The 15265-nt window shown below is 36.8% G+C and overlaps 2 protein-coding genes across 2 annotated transcripts; one reads left to right on the top strand and one right to left on the bottom strand.

Annotated features, from left to right (window-relative positions):
- Positions 1 to 582: 582 nt before the first annotated feature.
- Croc (forkhead box protein crocodile) lies at positions 583 to 6654 on the top strand. Its single transcript, XM_072015576.1, has 2 exons — positions 583 to 2710; positions 3643 to 6654. Exons 1-2 carry the CDS (start codon positions 1350 to 1352, stop codon positions 3767 to 3769), a joined length of 1488 nt encoding a protein of 495 aa, XP_071871677.1. The 5' UTR covers positions 583 to 1349; the 3' UTR covers positions 3770 to 6654.
- Positions 6655 to 12478: 5824 nt separating this feature from the next.
- LOC139997984 (uncharacterized) lies at positions 12479 to 13889 on the bottom strand (the record flags this gene model as incomplete). Its single annotated transcript, XM_072022151.1, is given in 3 exon segments — positions 12479 to 13508; positions 13511 to 13669; positions 13745 to 13889. Coding segments are annotated over 3 exon segments (348 nt in total), but the record flags the coding sequence as incomplete, so codon positions are not given.
- Positions 13890 to 15265: the final 1376 nt, after the last annotated feature.

The following is a 15265-nucleotide window of genomic DNA, read 5'->3' as shown; positions in this document are numbered from 1 at the left end:
CCACTACATATATATGTATATAGTTGCAAAACTCCGATTAGTTAAAAAATATGTCACTCAATCCCCCAGAAAATGAACACTGTTATAAGTAAGAGAAACGCGAATGAATCAGAACGAAATCACCACGTGGTCGTCACTTCTAAATTCTCCGTCATCCCGCGACCATATCCGTCGTTATCTGTCGAACCAAACAACGTAATTAAAACTCTCAAAAACTCTTTGGACAAAGAAACTCAATAATCCAACGCCCAGCCTCCGATCTTGTAAAATACTTCGATTGATGGGTATACGGTGTAAAAGTATCCGACGGCCGCGTAGTCGCGCGCGGAAAAATTTCGCGTGTGCTCTCACACCACACGCAGGGCGATGCTCATTGTCTCGCTTTTGTTGCGTCGGCCCTGCGCGAGTCACGAGGGCGTGACTGAGTTAGGAGTGTGGCACGATCCTTGGCAACCTAACCGTAGAGGCGTCCACGAATTTCCCTTTAATACTAGCTCTCTGATTGGTCGACTCACGTAGGTGGAGTCACATGATTGGCGGCCGGCCAATCACGTGGCCCGTTGAATAACAGGCGGCAGGCCGTCACGGGGATTCTCGTGATTTTTCGAAGAGAAGCGGCACGTACGGGTCGCGCAGCCGTGCTGCCCGACACCGAACACTTCGTTCGCTCGCGAGGCCGAGGCCCCAGTGTGTTTTTACTCGGGGTTGAGTAAACTCCGGCCTGTTGTGTATCATAATACGCGTGCACGCGGGTTTACGGGTTAGCCTTGCATCGACCACTGGATGCACCCTTGTCTTGCACCACGCCGCGCCGCCTGTCTCTTCCTCGATCGACGGAGACCAACTTCCCAACAGACTACAGAGATATTCCGAAGCGTCAACAAAACACCATTTAAACGGTCTAACGAGTAAACGAACGCCGCCGTCTCCGTCTACCGCCGACGGAATTGATAATTCGCCGACGATCTATCGAACCGAGTGACTACCATGCCGATTCGAAAGTTTCAGTGAGTGACTGTATCGACTTGCCCAGAAATATCTAGTGAAATTCCCTATATCATCATATACCGATTGTTTAGTGACTAAGTGTAAATAACTAAATGTGACTGATCGAAATCAGTGAGTGATCAAAAAAAATCAAAGTTCACTGCCGTCTTTGGAGGATATATAGGACATTTACCGTATTAAATAAAAATGTCGTTACGTTAAAACTATTCTGCAAGTATATATAGCCAGTGCTCCAGATATATTATATAGATTCACGTATCACAGGGCAGGCGCCACTGAATCTTTTCCAAAATCAACTGCTCGTGTTTAAAGTAAAGCCAAGATCAGGTGCATTTGTAAAGATGCATACGCTGTTCAGCGAGCAGAATGCATATTACAGGCACGCAACGGCGGTTCCTGTTGGGATGGGGACTCCGTCGTATCCAGGAGTGGGCGCCGCACCAGGATACTACGAACAATACCGGTACGGCGGTTACGCGACGGCGGCAGGTTACCCAGTCTCAGGCATAACCCAGCAACACATTCACCATCCCGGTAAGGATATGGTAAAACCTCCGTATTCTTACATAGCTTTGATCGCAATGGCAATCCAAAACGCTCCCGACAAGAAGATCACGCTAAACGGGATTTATCAGTTTATCATGGAGCGTTTTCCTTATTACCGTGAAAACAAGCAAGGCTGGCAGAATTCGATCAGGCATAACCTCAGCCTAAACGAGTGCTTTGTGAAGGTACCGAGGGATGACAAGAAGCCCGGAAAAGGAAGCTACTGGTCGCTAGACCCAGATAGCTACAATATGTTCGATAACGGTTCTTATCTAAGGCGTCGGCGGCGTTTTAAAAAGAAAGATGCCCTGAAAGAGAAAGAAGAAGCTTTAAAGAGACAAGGCTTGGTTCCCGAGAAGCAACGTAATCAGGAGGAGACGAAACCTAGTAACATTGTAATAGCGCCACCGTCGGATGCATCTACAAAGAAATTGGGCACCCTGGAAACGACTTTGTGTAAACCGAAAAGAGAGCCGGTAAACGACGCTGGTAGTCATTGTATGGCTGTACAAGCGAAATATGGTCTTCATAGTCCTATTCAAGACACAAAGACAGCGGTAACGACGACGTCAGCCATCGCAGTAGCTGGCCAAAGCGTCATCCAAACTGCTCTGGGTCATCAAGTGCACCAAGCTCATCAAGTTCATCAAGACAGCATTCAAGATGTGTCTATGGGATTAGATCCTACTAGTTTTAGCGTGGATGCACTGATGACGACGAGAGAGAACAGCGCAGCACTAATGACAAGGGATAATCCACATCATACGCATCATCCTCACGGTCTTCAACATCCTCACCCTCACTCACACTCGATTATGACGAGCAGGGAGTCGATGGGTTCGGGGGTGGTCTCCAGGGACCACCTGCCCTCCGTTTGCGCGACTACAACTACGACGACGGCCGCCGTCGCGGCAATGATGGCGACCACTGGATACGGTCACAGCAGCAACGTGTCTAGGAGCAACGGCTCGCCGCCTGGAACCATGTACGCGCCTTATTGCACGCCCACGGCTGGTTACATAATGGATCATGCGGAATACAATTCGAGAAACCATAATAACAGCGCGGGACACTCGCAATGGTACCAGGAGGCGGCCAGCCCCGACGCCGCCGCCATTTATCAGGATACCCAATCGCCGAGCTGTCAGCTTTACAGGTAAAAACAGAAGTCACTGGTGAATCCTTTCGCTGTTCTACCATCGTTTATCCTTTGTCCGGGGAAGATGTCTAATGAATTGTAGTATACGAAAAGTAAAACAGTTTAATTATTTAGATCTTACAATTGTACTGTAGCGAAAGTACAATTTTTGGATAGATGTATCTAGATCAAAATTATTAGTTGTTTCATTGTTTATTTTATTACCATCTTTTCTTAAGTTAAGAAAGATTTTTCTTCTAAGATTTCTTTCCAAAGATGTCTTTCATAAGTAAATAGGTAAATGTATAAAAGAGTAAAAAGATTTAATTACTTAAAATTAAAGATTGTATTGTAGTTAAAGTGATATGAAATTTTATGATATAAATAAGTATAATATAAGTAATATGAATATAATATTGGAATATAATTGTACTACAATATATGTAAATAGTGTAGTGAGATTGGTGATGGCTAAGAGTAATAACATTAATTACTTATAATTTTAAATTGTATTGCCTTAAAATGTAGCAAAAGTGCAGTTTTATGATGCGCGAATATATAGCATAATACAAATTTTATAACGTATTCTAGCGAGAGCAGTATAGATATTTATTATTAAAAGTAAGAAATTTAATTTCCTGAAACTTCATTTTAATGTGAGAGAGAGAGAAAATGTAATTTTATAATATAACTATAATGTAACATAAATTCTATAACATAATTGTACCATAATATGACATAGTGAGATATTAAATGTAATAAAATTTAATTACTTGGAAAAATGCAATAACAGTGTTACATATATTGCGAATTATTATCCATGGATATTTTCCTTTGCAAGAACGACTTTCTACTACTACTACTACTACTACTACTACTACTACTACTACTACTACTACTACTACGACTTTCGATTACTAACGAAATCGTAAAGTATCCACAATTTTCAGATCCAGCCCGCCAACTCCACTCTCATCGAGCGCAGCTCCGTCTCCACCCTTGTACCACAGATACTACCAAGACTGCAATACTGTCAACACTAGCGGAAATCTACCTATCACGTTGCACAAATACTGAGAATACCGAAATTCAAGGCCTCATCACCGAGGCCTTGAAGAACACCACACCGAGCACTACGACCCGAGCTTGGTTTATGTGAAACAAGAGTGGATCCCGTGCACGGAAGAGCTCGCCAAAGAGTGGAATTAGATAAGTCTAGAAATCCATGATAAAACGGTGTGAAAGTAATATCAATTTGAATCTCAATTTGCCGAAACTATACGAACTAAACGATACGAAAATAGCTGTAGATATTTCATCGTTCATGTACTTGATAATAGTACAGTGAATGTATAACGTAGCACGTTATAGGTGCAGTAAAAAAAGATTTTAACGAATAGGAGAGAATTGAAGGACTCATGACAAAAACAATCCTTGTTCATATTTATCTCTAGCATCTTTTATTTCTCTTCAATTTATTTCAATCCTTTTAATGATATATTCGTCGTATTAAACAACTGAGTAGACTGCCACAATACTTCATTTTCCAGTAATTTGCGTAATCTAAGAAAAAGCAATTTCAGATTAATCAAAATCAAATCACTTTCTGGAATGTGCTATATATTCATAATCAACTAATATTCGGAATAATAAACTTTTTACACTTTCAAATACGAAAGCTACATTTTTTCTCATCCAAAAAAAATACATTTTAGGTATTGGCGCTGCCTTTTAATTACTATAAATATATTTATATTAATATTATAGAAGAATTATATTTAACGAAATCATAAAATTTTATATCTCTTGATAAAGGTTGTTTTTCTTATGAGTCTGTCGATTATTAGCGATTCTTATCGAGGAAAATGCTTGCAGTGAATTGTGCGAATAATTCAACGCAACAGCGTTCACTAATTTCTACTTCGATTAGAGATATGTAGTTGGAGTGAAACTACATATAGTTCAAGGTATTTTATACTCTATCGAATCTTATTTCGGTTTTACGTATGTATATCGATCGAGAAATAACGAACGAAGGAAATAAATCGTCGTACGCCAACTAAAGTTATACATACTTGACATTTTCAAGACATTATCGCGATCAGAGTGAACACGTGTCCTTCTTCAGGACGTAAAAAGTTTAGTACACATGTACTACTTGATCTAAGGAGATAGCAGATTGACATATAGCTTCAAAATGGCCGCGACTGGCAGGAGTAATTTTTTTTTCATTTCTTTATTTATTGAGTAAAAAGCAGAAAATTCGATGATTGAGAATCTAATAATAAATAATATTATTTTGTAATGCATTTTTTAGCTTTCTTCTCCAAAGTTTTCACATAAATTGTCGTTTAAATCAAATGTCAGCATTTTTCATCTCATGCTTTGAACTTTTTATAGAGCAGTTTAATAACGAAAGCAAATTCTGCTCCTATCTAACATTTCAAAAAACTCGGGAAAATTGAAGTTTTATCTTTTATAGTCTCTGTTTTTCTTTATTCAATTACAAATATTTAATAATTGTTTCGTAACAGTCTATATAACATTACTTAAAATACAGAAATTGTAGCTTTAATTTACTTAAAGTGCAAGAATTAAAGCAATGGACACGGAAGAGTTTAAATATTCCAACATATTTTAAAAAAACAGAAAATATTAGAAAGGACATTTTAACTACGTAAACATATAAGGAGGACAGTATTATACAGATTGAGGTTTCGGGATAATACTTTCGATCTCTAAATACCTATGTGATCAGTTTTATTGCATGCTGGATCATTCATTAATGAATCGGAAGAGCGAATGACGCGAGATGTGGCGTGAAAACAGATGTGAATATCAGTGATGATCGTCGTCACCTGAGCAAACAAAGGCAGATCTCTTTACTGATCTACGGTAATTTTGGCCGATTCAAAATTCCTTCTTCTCGCGATGATCTTGTTTGCACCAAGATACGAACGATCCTGCACACATTGCAACTGTACAAACCTGCAGCGAATTAATGAGACAGAAAAAAATATTTCAGGCAGTGCACGTGTCCCTATCGGAATTATCCATTTCCGGTAAAAACACGAGATCAATATTCAAGATAGTTAGAAACAGATTTTTAGACTATAAAATAGAAGAATTGATAAAGAAATGGATGATTATTAATACAATTTAATATACCAGATGGTTCAATATAATTTTTAAACTGATAAATTTTATTTTAGTGATCATTTTTGATAGTTTTTAAAATCAATTTTATTAATAATATTCGCAATATGTTGGAGTATTATTTATATATTTATTGATCTTCTTTATATAGCTCTTAATCTTGGACGCCATATTGGAAATGAGAATATACCATAATGGTGTTTACAATCGAGGATTAATGGAATATAATTATACTTGATACAAAATAGTCACTGTAGCAAAGTCGTTTTCTCAATTGAATTAAGAATTGATGGATGAAGAAAGTTACATCGATAATTCGCATCAAACGTTCTTGTGACGATAATGGATACAGATGATGGGAGTGATATAGTGAGGTTATACAATTTTCAACGTTTATGTACATGTTTTGCAAGCAATTCTGTATAGTAATTTGAGACACGTAAGGAGAGATAAGAAGCCACGAGCCTCGTTTAGGATGATAATGTTAAATAAATAACAGTAATATTTTATTACACAATCTTTGGTAAGACGCTTAAATTATACATAAAGAGATATAAAAAAGGTTGCATAAGATTTTAGAACTAAATCATTTGTTATTTTTCACAATTAATAAATACTGATTTACAAATAATTCTTACAGTTTGAGATTTGAACTATTTCCATAAAAACAACATCAATCGGTGTTTTTTAATCTGAAATCTAACAATTTATAATTGTAAATAGTGTTTACGTATTAGCATGTGCAAATAATGCTCTATTAAAAGATACAATTATGCAATAACAAGTGAATAAAAGAAATTGAAACAGAAAGAAACCTATAAGTACGTATGTTATTCTTATGTACGTATAGTAAACAAATAAATAAACAATAGTTATTTCTCGTATATCTGTCTCGGACTTAATGTTCTAATTTATAACCTCAAAATATCAGCCCCAGCCAATTATATATTCGATGAAAATGATGGAAGTTCTTTCTGCTAGTTAATTAAATGGAACGAGACGATGGTGATAAAAATTAGTAGAAAGTGATACGATCGTTTTCGGTAGTGCGTTTGTGTGTCTCGTCATTTTGTGCATTTATTCGCGTAACGTTATTCCTTGCAACCAATGCGAGCGATTTGGTTGCACGAAATTGGTAGTTTGATGAGGATTGAGATATAATATATATTTATTGCAAAACGGATCATGTGAATAATTAAACGATTGAAACGGAAAAAATCGTATCGTAGGTAGATCTCTGCGTGTATATTATTAAAAAGAGTATATATATATATTATATATATATGTGTGTGTATAATATATATATATATTAGATATATAGATTGTATAGATAAAGCTATATATGTATAAATAGACAGATCTATATATACAGAAAACATATTGATATTACGAATTAGTAATAATAATCGCAAACTTATTAACGTAGGATAAGTTGTGCGAATACAAAAACCTTACGAAATAAACGTAATGAAACGTAACGAAAACACCTTGTGTTATTTTTTTGAGGTATCTTTGCACGAAATTCTCGATTTATCCAACTCTCCTTGCCCCACCATCCGTCTCACGGTTCAGCGATACCAACCGATACAACACTTGTAAAACTATTGTTCAACGTATCGGATGTTTGTTGGTATTACGGAGAGAGAAGTGCTTGGAAAAAAAATATTTCGTTACAATTCGTTTTTTTTTTCTTCTTTTTTCAACGATGAACATCGGTATTCACAAAAGTGTAAATGTATACAGTACGAAACACAATCGATATAAACACCTGCGAAAATAATAGGACCATTTAATTATCCATGGCATTGATCAAAATTAATTCCATTATTGTGAAGGAAAATTTTCGATACTCACGAAAAAAATATTCGGTTTATTCAACACGATGAAATGTAAAATTTAAAAAAAAGGAGAAATGGTTAAACAATCGTTTCAATCGGATTAACAAATCGAACGATTTTACAACGGAAAAAATATAAAAGTAACGCATCGTTTAGGATCGCGAAAATAATACAAAGGTGAACTCGTTTAGAAGCTTCGCGAAATTTTCAAACAGATGCTTCGACTATTGTATATACAACCGCTGCATTTTGGTTGGCACTTTGTTGCATCTCAGAGATCGATTTCGATTATTTCTAGTCACGACTCACGAAACGTTATTTCTCCGTATCGACGTGGGCGATAATGGAAAGATAAGAATATCTTGCAACGTCCAGCTGACTTTGTTCATCGAGATATGTATTTGTATGATCGAACGACATCGAAGCCTGCGTAATTTCGGTGGAATTCTTTTTGCACAGCGCAATGCTAATAATAAAAAGTACGATCAAGTTAATTGAGTCAAGCTGAGTACATAATTTTCTTGTAACTCGGCAAATTTGATTAGGTAGTACTATTATGAGTCTCGACTATCATGAATCTATTGTTAAAGTTTGCGACAAATCTGAAAATATATAATAGAAATTACAAGATACTTCATTTGATATTAATATGGCCGATGATTTACATTGTTAATTATACAGATTATTATGAGGTTATGTTGCACATACCCAATTATTAGAGGTTATAGTTCAAAGACAGCCGTTATTAGTATAAGAAAAAATTCCGTAAATATTACATAGTAAAGTTGCCCTATAATTTAGTAGTTCGTAAAATTAAGATATAAAAAGGTTATGGTTAACTATTAGAAGTTGCATTCGAAAGTCTCGTTAACAATTAATATTCTTTATTAATATAAAAAAGTGCTCAATAACTAACACAGTAGCTCTACGATTTAGTAACGAGTAAACTTTCGTCCGGTTGTTCGGTGGTTTTCGCTCGAGGCGGTATTGAACTGCATCTGCCGAAACACGTGCTCAGGATAAAGCTGGGCTTTAGGACGTTTCGTGCCGGCAATCCGTTAGTTCGTCGAAAGATAGAGTATATACCTATTGACCAGTTAGTAGAATCTCTCTGAGCACGCGTTAGTCTATCCTGTTCCTTTCGCCTAAGGGTCTTTGGTTTATGGAAAACCCAGGGTCGAGAATCTCTTGGAACATAACCGCATACCCTATTCAAAAATGCACGCTGGTTCCGTCAGAGTTATCTATTTATCTATTAAGAACCAACGTTACGTTAACACAATATTTTATGTGTAATTTCTTTTTAGTCAAATCACATTCAATTCTAGCGTAATTATTAAAACCTATTCCAGAAATTTTCCATATATTTTTTCTTTCGTTGTTAGTTGCCCCATTTAGTCTCTATAACTGTATTTTATTAAAATATTTACCTAACTCAAAAACAAGAAAATTCGAAATGAATTTAAAAGAATGCAAAAGTAATACGTATTTTTTATTGGAAATTGTTCAGGAAATTAACATAGCGAATGAAAATTATGGCGGGAATTATTAAAAACTTCTACCTAACCTAAAAATAAAAGAATTAAAGACAAATTCAAAAGGATGCAAAAACGATGCATGTTTCTTTTTATTGAAAATCACTTAAAGAACCGAAATGGCGAATGGTAACGTGACGTCTGTTGAATTAACAGAAAATTATGGTAAAGTTTATTAATTGCTTGTGACAGGCACTTTATCAAAGGCAGAATCGAATTAGCGATCGACAGGCGAAAGTGATGGACATCAGAAGAGGTATTTGCACGGAATGTAAACTGTCGGGATGGTGGGCTGGCATTAGTCTCTAAACCGAGCAAACACACGCGGTTCCGTGCGATCGACTCAGGTTGGGGCAATTTTAGAGCGGCAGAATTTGAGGGTGCAGAAGTCATCCGGCTTTCGATCTTTATCTCCACGGCAAACACTTAAAATTATCCACCCTGCAGCGTGCAAATACGTTGTGGAGAATGCGCGACCCCATCTAATTCTTAACCTAAATGGTTACGTACTTTTCCTTGTAAAACAGCCTCGGAAATCGCTCGGAAAAACCCATATCTCCTTTGAAACTTGAACCTTCCTAATTCTTCTTAATCTCCAACCGCAAGATGCATTTTGTCACTGGCACAGAACAGAAATCATTCTTTACATAGCTCTATTCACTTACAGTGATGTACGTCCACTAGATGAATAATTAACACGGCGTTGTCTAAGCTATATTGACGGGTCACGTGACATGTTACCGATAAAAAGAATAGTCGAGGTAAAAAATAAGTAAACACATAGTGGAAAAAAATATGTACATATTGATGAATTTTAATTCAATTAATACTAGTGTTATATACAGATGTTTTGTTCATTATATACCTTTAGAATATATAGATTGTTTAATAAATAATTAGAACTAATATTGACATTTTTATGTAAACTTAATGAAACTTTATTGATATGTATTTTCACTAGCTGTTCACTTATTTTTATCCCTGACTGTACATAGTTTAAACGCGGTAATTATTATCAAAGTTATTTAAAAACTTCGTAGGGTTTTCCTATCAAATAATGAGACGGTTAAATTTTTTAATTTCGAAACTTTGTTAAAAAGTCTTATAATATTGAAATTAATGGTATTTGGGCTCATGTTCATTGAGATTTTTTTGCTTGTTTTCGTGAATACTACATGTTTCTTCTGCGATTTTTTGTAACGCCTTGCGATTACCGCATTACTAATCGTGCCATAGAAATGACCAAAGTGGATAGAAAAAAGTTTCGCTTTGAAGAGTAAAATCTCTATGGTAAAAACGGTTGGAACTACGTTCCCACGTGTGGCGTAAACATTGCGTTGACGGAAAAACCATGGTCGAACGACGATCATTTCGACGGTAGGAACGCTAGTCGCACGCTCAAGCTGCAACGTCGACTCGCGGTCCTCTTGTTCGCTTTTTCCCGCCCTTTCCTCCCACTCTATCGTTACTTCCTTTTTTCTGTTTCTTCCCGCGTAACCGTTGCGGCGGTATTAGCGGTTCCATGCAATCATCAATTTCAAACAAGAGAACGAAAGAGAAAAAAAGTTTGGCCGTCGGCTTACTTAAACAAACAGTACGCTCTACGAAATGGAGAGAGAAAGAGAATCGACAGCGTAAACCTTCTTCGTTTCCGACTTACGTACAACCGTTTTTTTCTAAGCAACCCAGCAATGAGATGCATGCTGCGTCGAGAACTGGTCAGTGATAGCTTACAGAATTGTGTTTCGGAGCAGAAAAACCGCAACAAAGAAGATTATAGGTTATAACGAAAACACTAATGATTTCTTGTCTCATTTTCAATAAACGATGGTTAATAAATAAAAAGAGAGATTAATGTATAGATTAGAATGTTTATTAACTTTCATAATCTTAAATCAGTATAAAATACAATAGATTGGAATTAAGGTATGATTGATCTTTATTATATGACATTATTAAATTAATTATTACATAGCCATAAAAACAAGGAAATTGAAAATGAAAATATGTAATAGGACTTTTACTGTTATCATTTCCTTAATAATGTAGTGCTTGTTGGATTAACCTGAAACAATCGAGAAACCTATAATAATATCAGTATGTTTTTCAGGATTAATAAGACTACTATCATTATTATATAATTACTAGCATATAAATAAAGCTTCCATTGAAAAAAAGAAAGCAGATAAGGAACACGTAAGAGTTTCCCGATTATGGATTGTTAGTTTTCAAAGAATATTTTTGACGCAAAAATCCAAACAAAGGAAACAAGATATAACCAACACAGTGAAGACGAGGATGAAAAGAGAAGAACGAACGCATCGTCAAGAGAGAAGCGTGGAAGAGAAAGGGGGCATCGCCATCGTCTGCTCGTTCAGGGGAAGACGACAGGTGTGCATTTCCCAGAGACCCGCGGCGAAACGCGAAACTGGAATCGCTGCTGGAGTACCGTGACCTAACCTCAATACACGTAGTCGACTTCTATCGTCGCAGTCGCTGCTCCTTCTCCCTCTTCCTTCCTTTATTCTATTTGTAAAATTTATTTGTCTCGCTTCTTACAAATGATAATGATGTTGAGTTTCTAAAACAAGATAATATTTTTAGAAATTAATATGTAACAATCCTGAAATGATTCTATTTGAATTTTACGATCTAGGGTTATGGAGAATGAGATTTTATGATATTGTGATATATGGATACTATAATCGTTAAATGATGCAATACGTACCACACGATCTTATGATTCTATAAATCCAATCAGAGTTTTACGGCTTCAAATATATTAAAAAAGAAGTTCTACAATATTCTTAAGACGACATGCTATAATCCAGTGATGGAATATTTCATCTAATCAGCTTAAGTTATCCGAAAAATTTCCTTATTCCAGTACATACATGATTTTTATCTCAAAGTTCTATTAGAGGAGAAAAATCATATGTAGAGATTATATAATATTTTTTTTGGAAAATAATTGAGTAAAATAATAGTCGCCTAGAGCTGGAGCAACGGCGAAGTATAATCGAGCGAGGCGCCTGGTCCATTAGAACAAACTTTCACAGAGACGAACCAAAATCTCCATTCCGTCGTATTCCAGCAAATGGATAGGGTCACACGGGAGCAAGAGGCAAGTGTACGTGGAAACAGAAAAAAAAGGTACGGAAGAGTCTGGCCGAGCGTGGTGGTGGATAAATAGAATTTCATTTACATCCAACACAGTGGCGCTGTCCGAGCAAAGGGTAAAAAGAAAAAAAGCTGTTCGCAGATAACGGGGAAGATGGGGAAAGAAATGGGGGAAAAGAACGGTGTGGGGATGAGAAACGAACAGGGACCAATTAAAATTGGCAATTACAAATGTTCGAGAAAGTTACAATATTCCGTACCACGTCTATATTTTTATCTCCCTCGTGGTTTTTCTTTTCTCTGCGCATTCGGTTGCCCCATTCTCAGATGAGAAAAAAAGACACAAAGAATTGGTAAAAAAGAAAAAGCGAAAAATAAAAATAAAAGAAGGGACCAATGGAAATTGGTTCGTGTCGGTGTAGAAACGGAGGTCCGTTGCTATCCAATGGTAGCCGCAAGAACAAATCGATAGTCGCTGGATGTGGAGCATCGCCCTGCCACGACCACCATCGTGAAAATCGCTCGAAAGCGGTTTATCGGTGCACGACCATCGCCCGGGTTTGTTATGAGTATCTCTGTCGAGAAAAATATTTATCGAACTTGGCCAGCTCGCTTCCCGAATATTGCTATAGTTATTACGAAACGTATCTCTTCATTTAAAACTTGAAAGTTTTCTTAGAATTATTATCGTGTAATAAGTAATAAGATCCATCTTTGCTCTTTTCAAGAAATTACTTAGTGCTTGTAAATGAACTTGACTTTAACACTGCATCTAGTAATTTCCTCTTTGATACTGATTTTACTACAAGCACATAATTCAATTAATTTCAAATTTCAATTTTTGTCTATTACATTATTTATTATCCTACAGTAATCAACTACTTAAAGCTAAAGATTTTGATTAACTTGATTTTGAAAATGTTCCAATTTAGATATCGTTTCATTCGGTAAATAGAATATGTAATTGCTGTCAAAAGTTTCTAAGCGGACAGTGAAACGTAACGATTATTGTATGGATATTCGTGTAGATTGTAGATGAGATCACACTTAATCGCGGTTTAATTCGAAATAAAGTAAACAATGGCGCCAGTCGAAAATGCAAACGTCATTATGACGTTGAATGCTAAATCGGTTGTGCGAAACGTTCCCAGGAACACATTGGTAGACACATTTGCACGTCGCAACAGTTTGTTCGTTCTCGCCAGTAATTTCGAATTTAATTGGCACACCTACCAACGTATCAAGGAACGTCGATGTACTGATGTCTCTGCCGGTTTCCATCCCTTCCGCGCGTCTATCTTCTTCGTCCATAACATTGACCCCGGAGGCTACCCTAACGCATCACACGTTATTATAGCATGGTAATTCGAATTTAAAATAGGCAATTAATTAACCGCATGCACTTACCCATCTTTGTCCCTCACAGTACAACTTCATCGAATGATACTGTGCTTGCGAATACTTTATATTTGTTTTCTGCATTGTTTATAACATCGACCACCGTAAGGACGAAATAATTCCTCTGGTATCGTGATTTTCACATTTGTAGAAAAGAGCGTTTCCATTTCATTTTTCGACTCATGATTATGTATTTCCTCTGTCCTCTAAAGATTATAAATTACTTACTACAACTGTATTTTTCTGGCTTAATATTTCACTAAATAATATAAATTTTAACAACAGCTGTAATTTATTATTAAAAATATTTGTATGATTACTATACCTGGGCTTCCTTAAATAAATGAATTAATATTGTGCAAGAGGACCCTAACATAAATATTATTAATAGAAATTGCTACCATCTTTTATTCTATTAACACATGAGTACACATGGATTTCTTAATCGTAATGTATAGCATTTTTTATGTGTCTTCTACAGGAGACCCACTTCTCAGAGTGAAAACTACGGAAGACGGTAGGTTTCTTGGGCCACCCGCAACGAGTGCACCAACGGGATCCCATAGTCTAGTCCCCGTACAACCCGCGGTGTGTTTACGAAATTACGGATGATAATGTAAGCATTTTTTCACGCTCTCCATGCGTGTGGGTCCACATTCAATACGTACTGCGTCCGCATATATGCGTAGCGTCCCGCTCCGGGGCTAATTTTAGGGTGTTCAACCCCCGTACGGCACGTTGCCCGACACCGTGCCTGTTTACACGTACGTACGTCCCACGAGATTCTGACACCGAATGCCATTAAACCATTCAACCGGTTCCATATTCCTGGAATTGCATCTTCACCAAAACTTCATCAGTAAATGGTCTTCCTGTACTTAAATTCTCTGTCATTACATTTTCAAAGGATGATTGCAGACTGCATAATTTTATTTTGAGATTTCTTAACATCGATTACACTATTCAACATTTTTTAAGAAAAATGGTTATCTTTTGGCAAATCAGCTGATAATAACTAAAAATTTAGCCTAATCTGAGTGTATCTGAGTTAATTAAGAACGAGGTTATACAAGTTATACTTTGATAATAGATCTAAAACTATCGGCAGCGAATGAACGTTGTATTTTATTGAACGCGTCACACAAAGGGAAATCACCATGTGAGTTGGCATCTTTAACTTCATCTGAGAGAAATCGGTTCACATTTTGCCGGGCAAGCGACCCAAAGCGACCCACGAAACCGTAAACATTTCCGTTGTGTCGGCGCGGCGTCTCTCTTTAGGCTTCGTGTTACAGCATTCACAGACGAGTACACCCGCCACGCGTGCATAATGGCGTGCAAGAGGAAGGCCGTAGTCTCCAAATAGCATTAAGTCATTGCCGGTGGCCAGTGGTGCGCGTGATATCCTCCTGTCGCCTACCGATTGTATTGTTACTTTGTTACGCGCACATCGCGCGCGCGTATTGTACGTGGATGCACCTTCAGGCCCGTGGATGCGATCCTCCCAGCCTAGAAAGATATACAAT

The sequence above is a fragment of the Bombus fervidus genome, chromosome 2, assembly GCF_041682495.2.
Source record: "Bombus fervidus isolate BK054 chromosome 2, iyBomFerv1, whole genome shotgun sequence".
NCBI classification, from domain to species: Eukaryota; Metazoa; Arthropoda; class Insecta; order Hymenoptera; family Apidae; genus Bombus; species Bombus fervidus.
This window is presented reverse-complemented; position numbering and strand designations above follow the sequence as displayed.

What these genes read in the sequence shown, in the direction of transcription:
- Croc (XM_072015576.1), top strand. Translation starts at nt 1,350, where the DNA reads ATGCATACGCTGTTCAGCGAGCAGAATGCATATTACAGGCACGCAACG. An exon ending in CCGAGCTGTCAGCTTTACAG is followed by an intron (nt 2,711 to 3,642) that starts GTAAAAACAGAA and finishes CACAATTTTCAG; the next exon opens with ATCCAGCCCGCCAACTCCAC.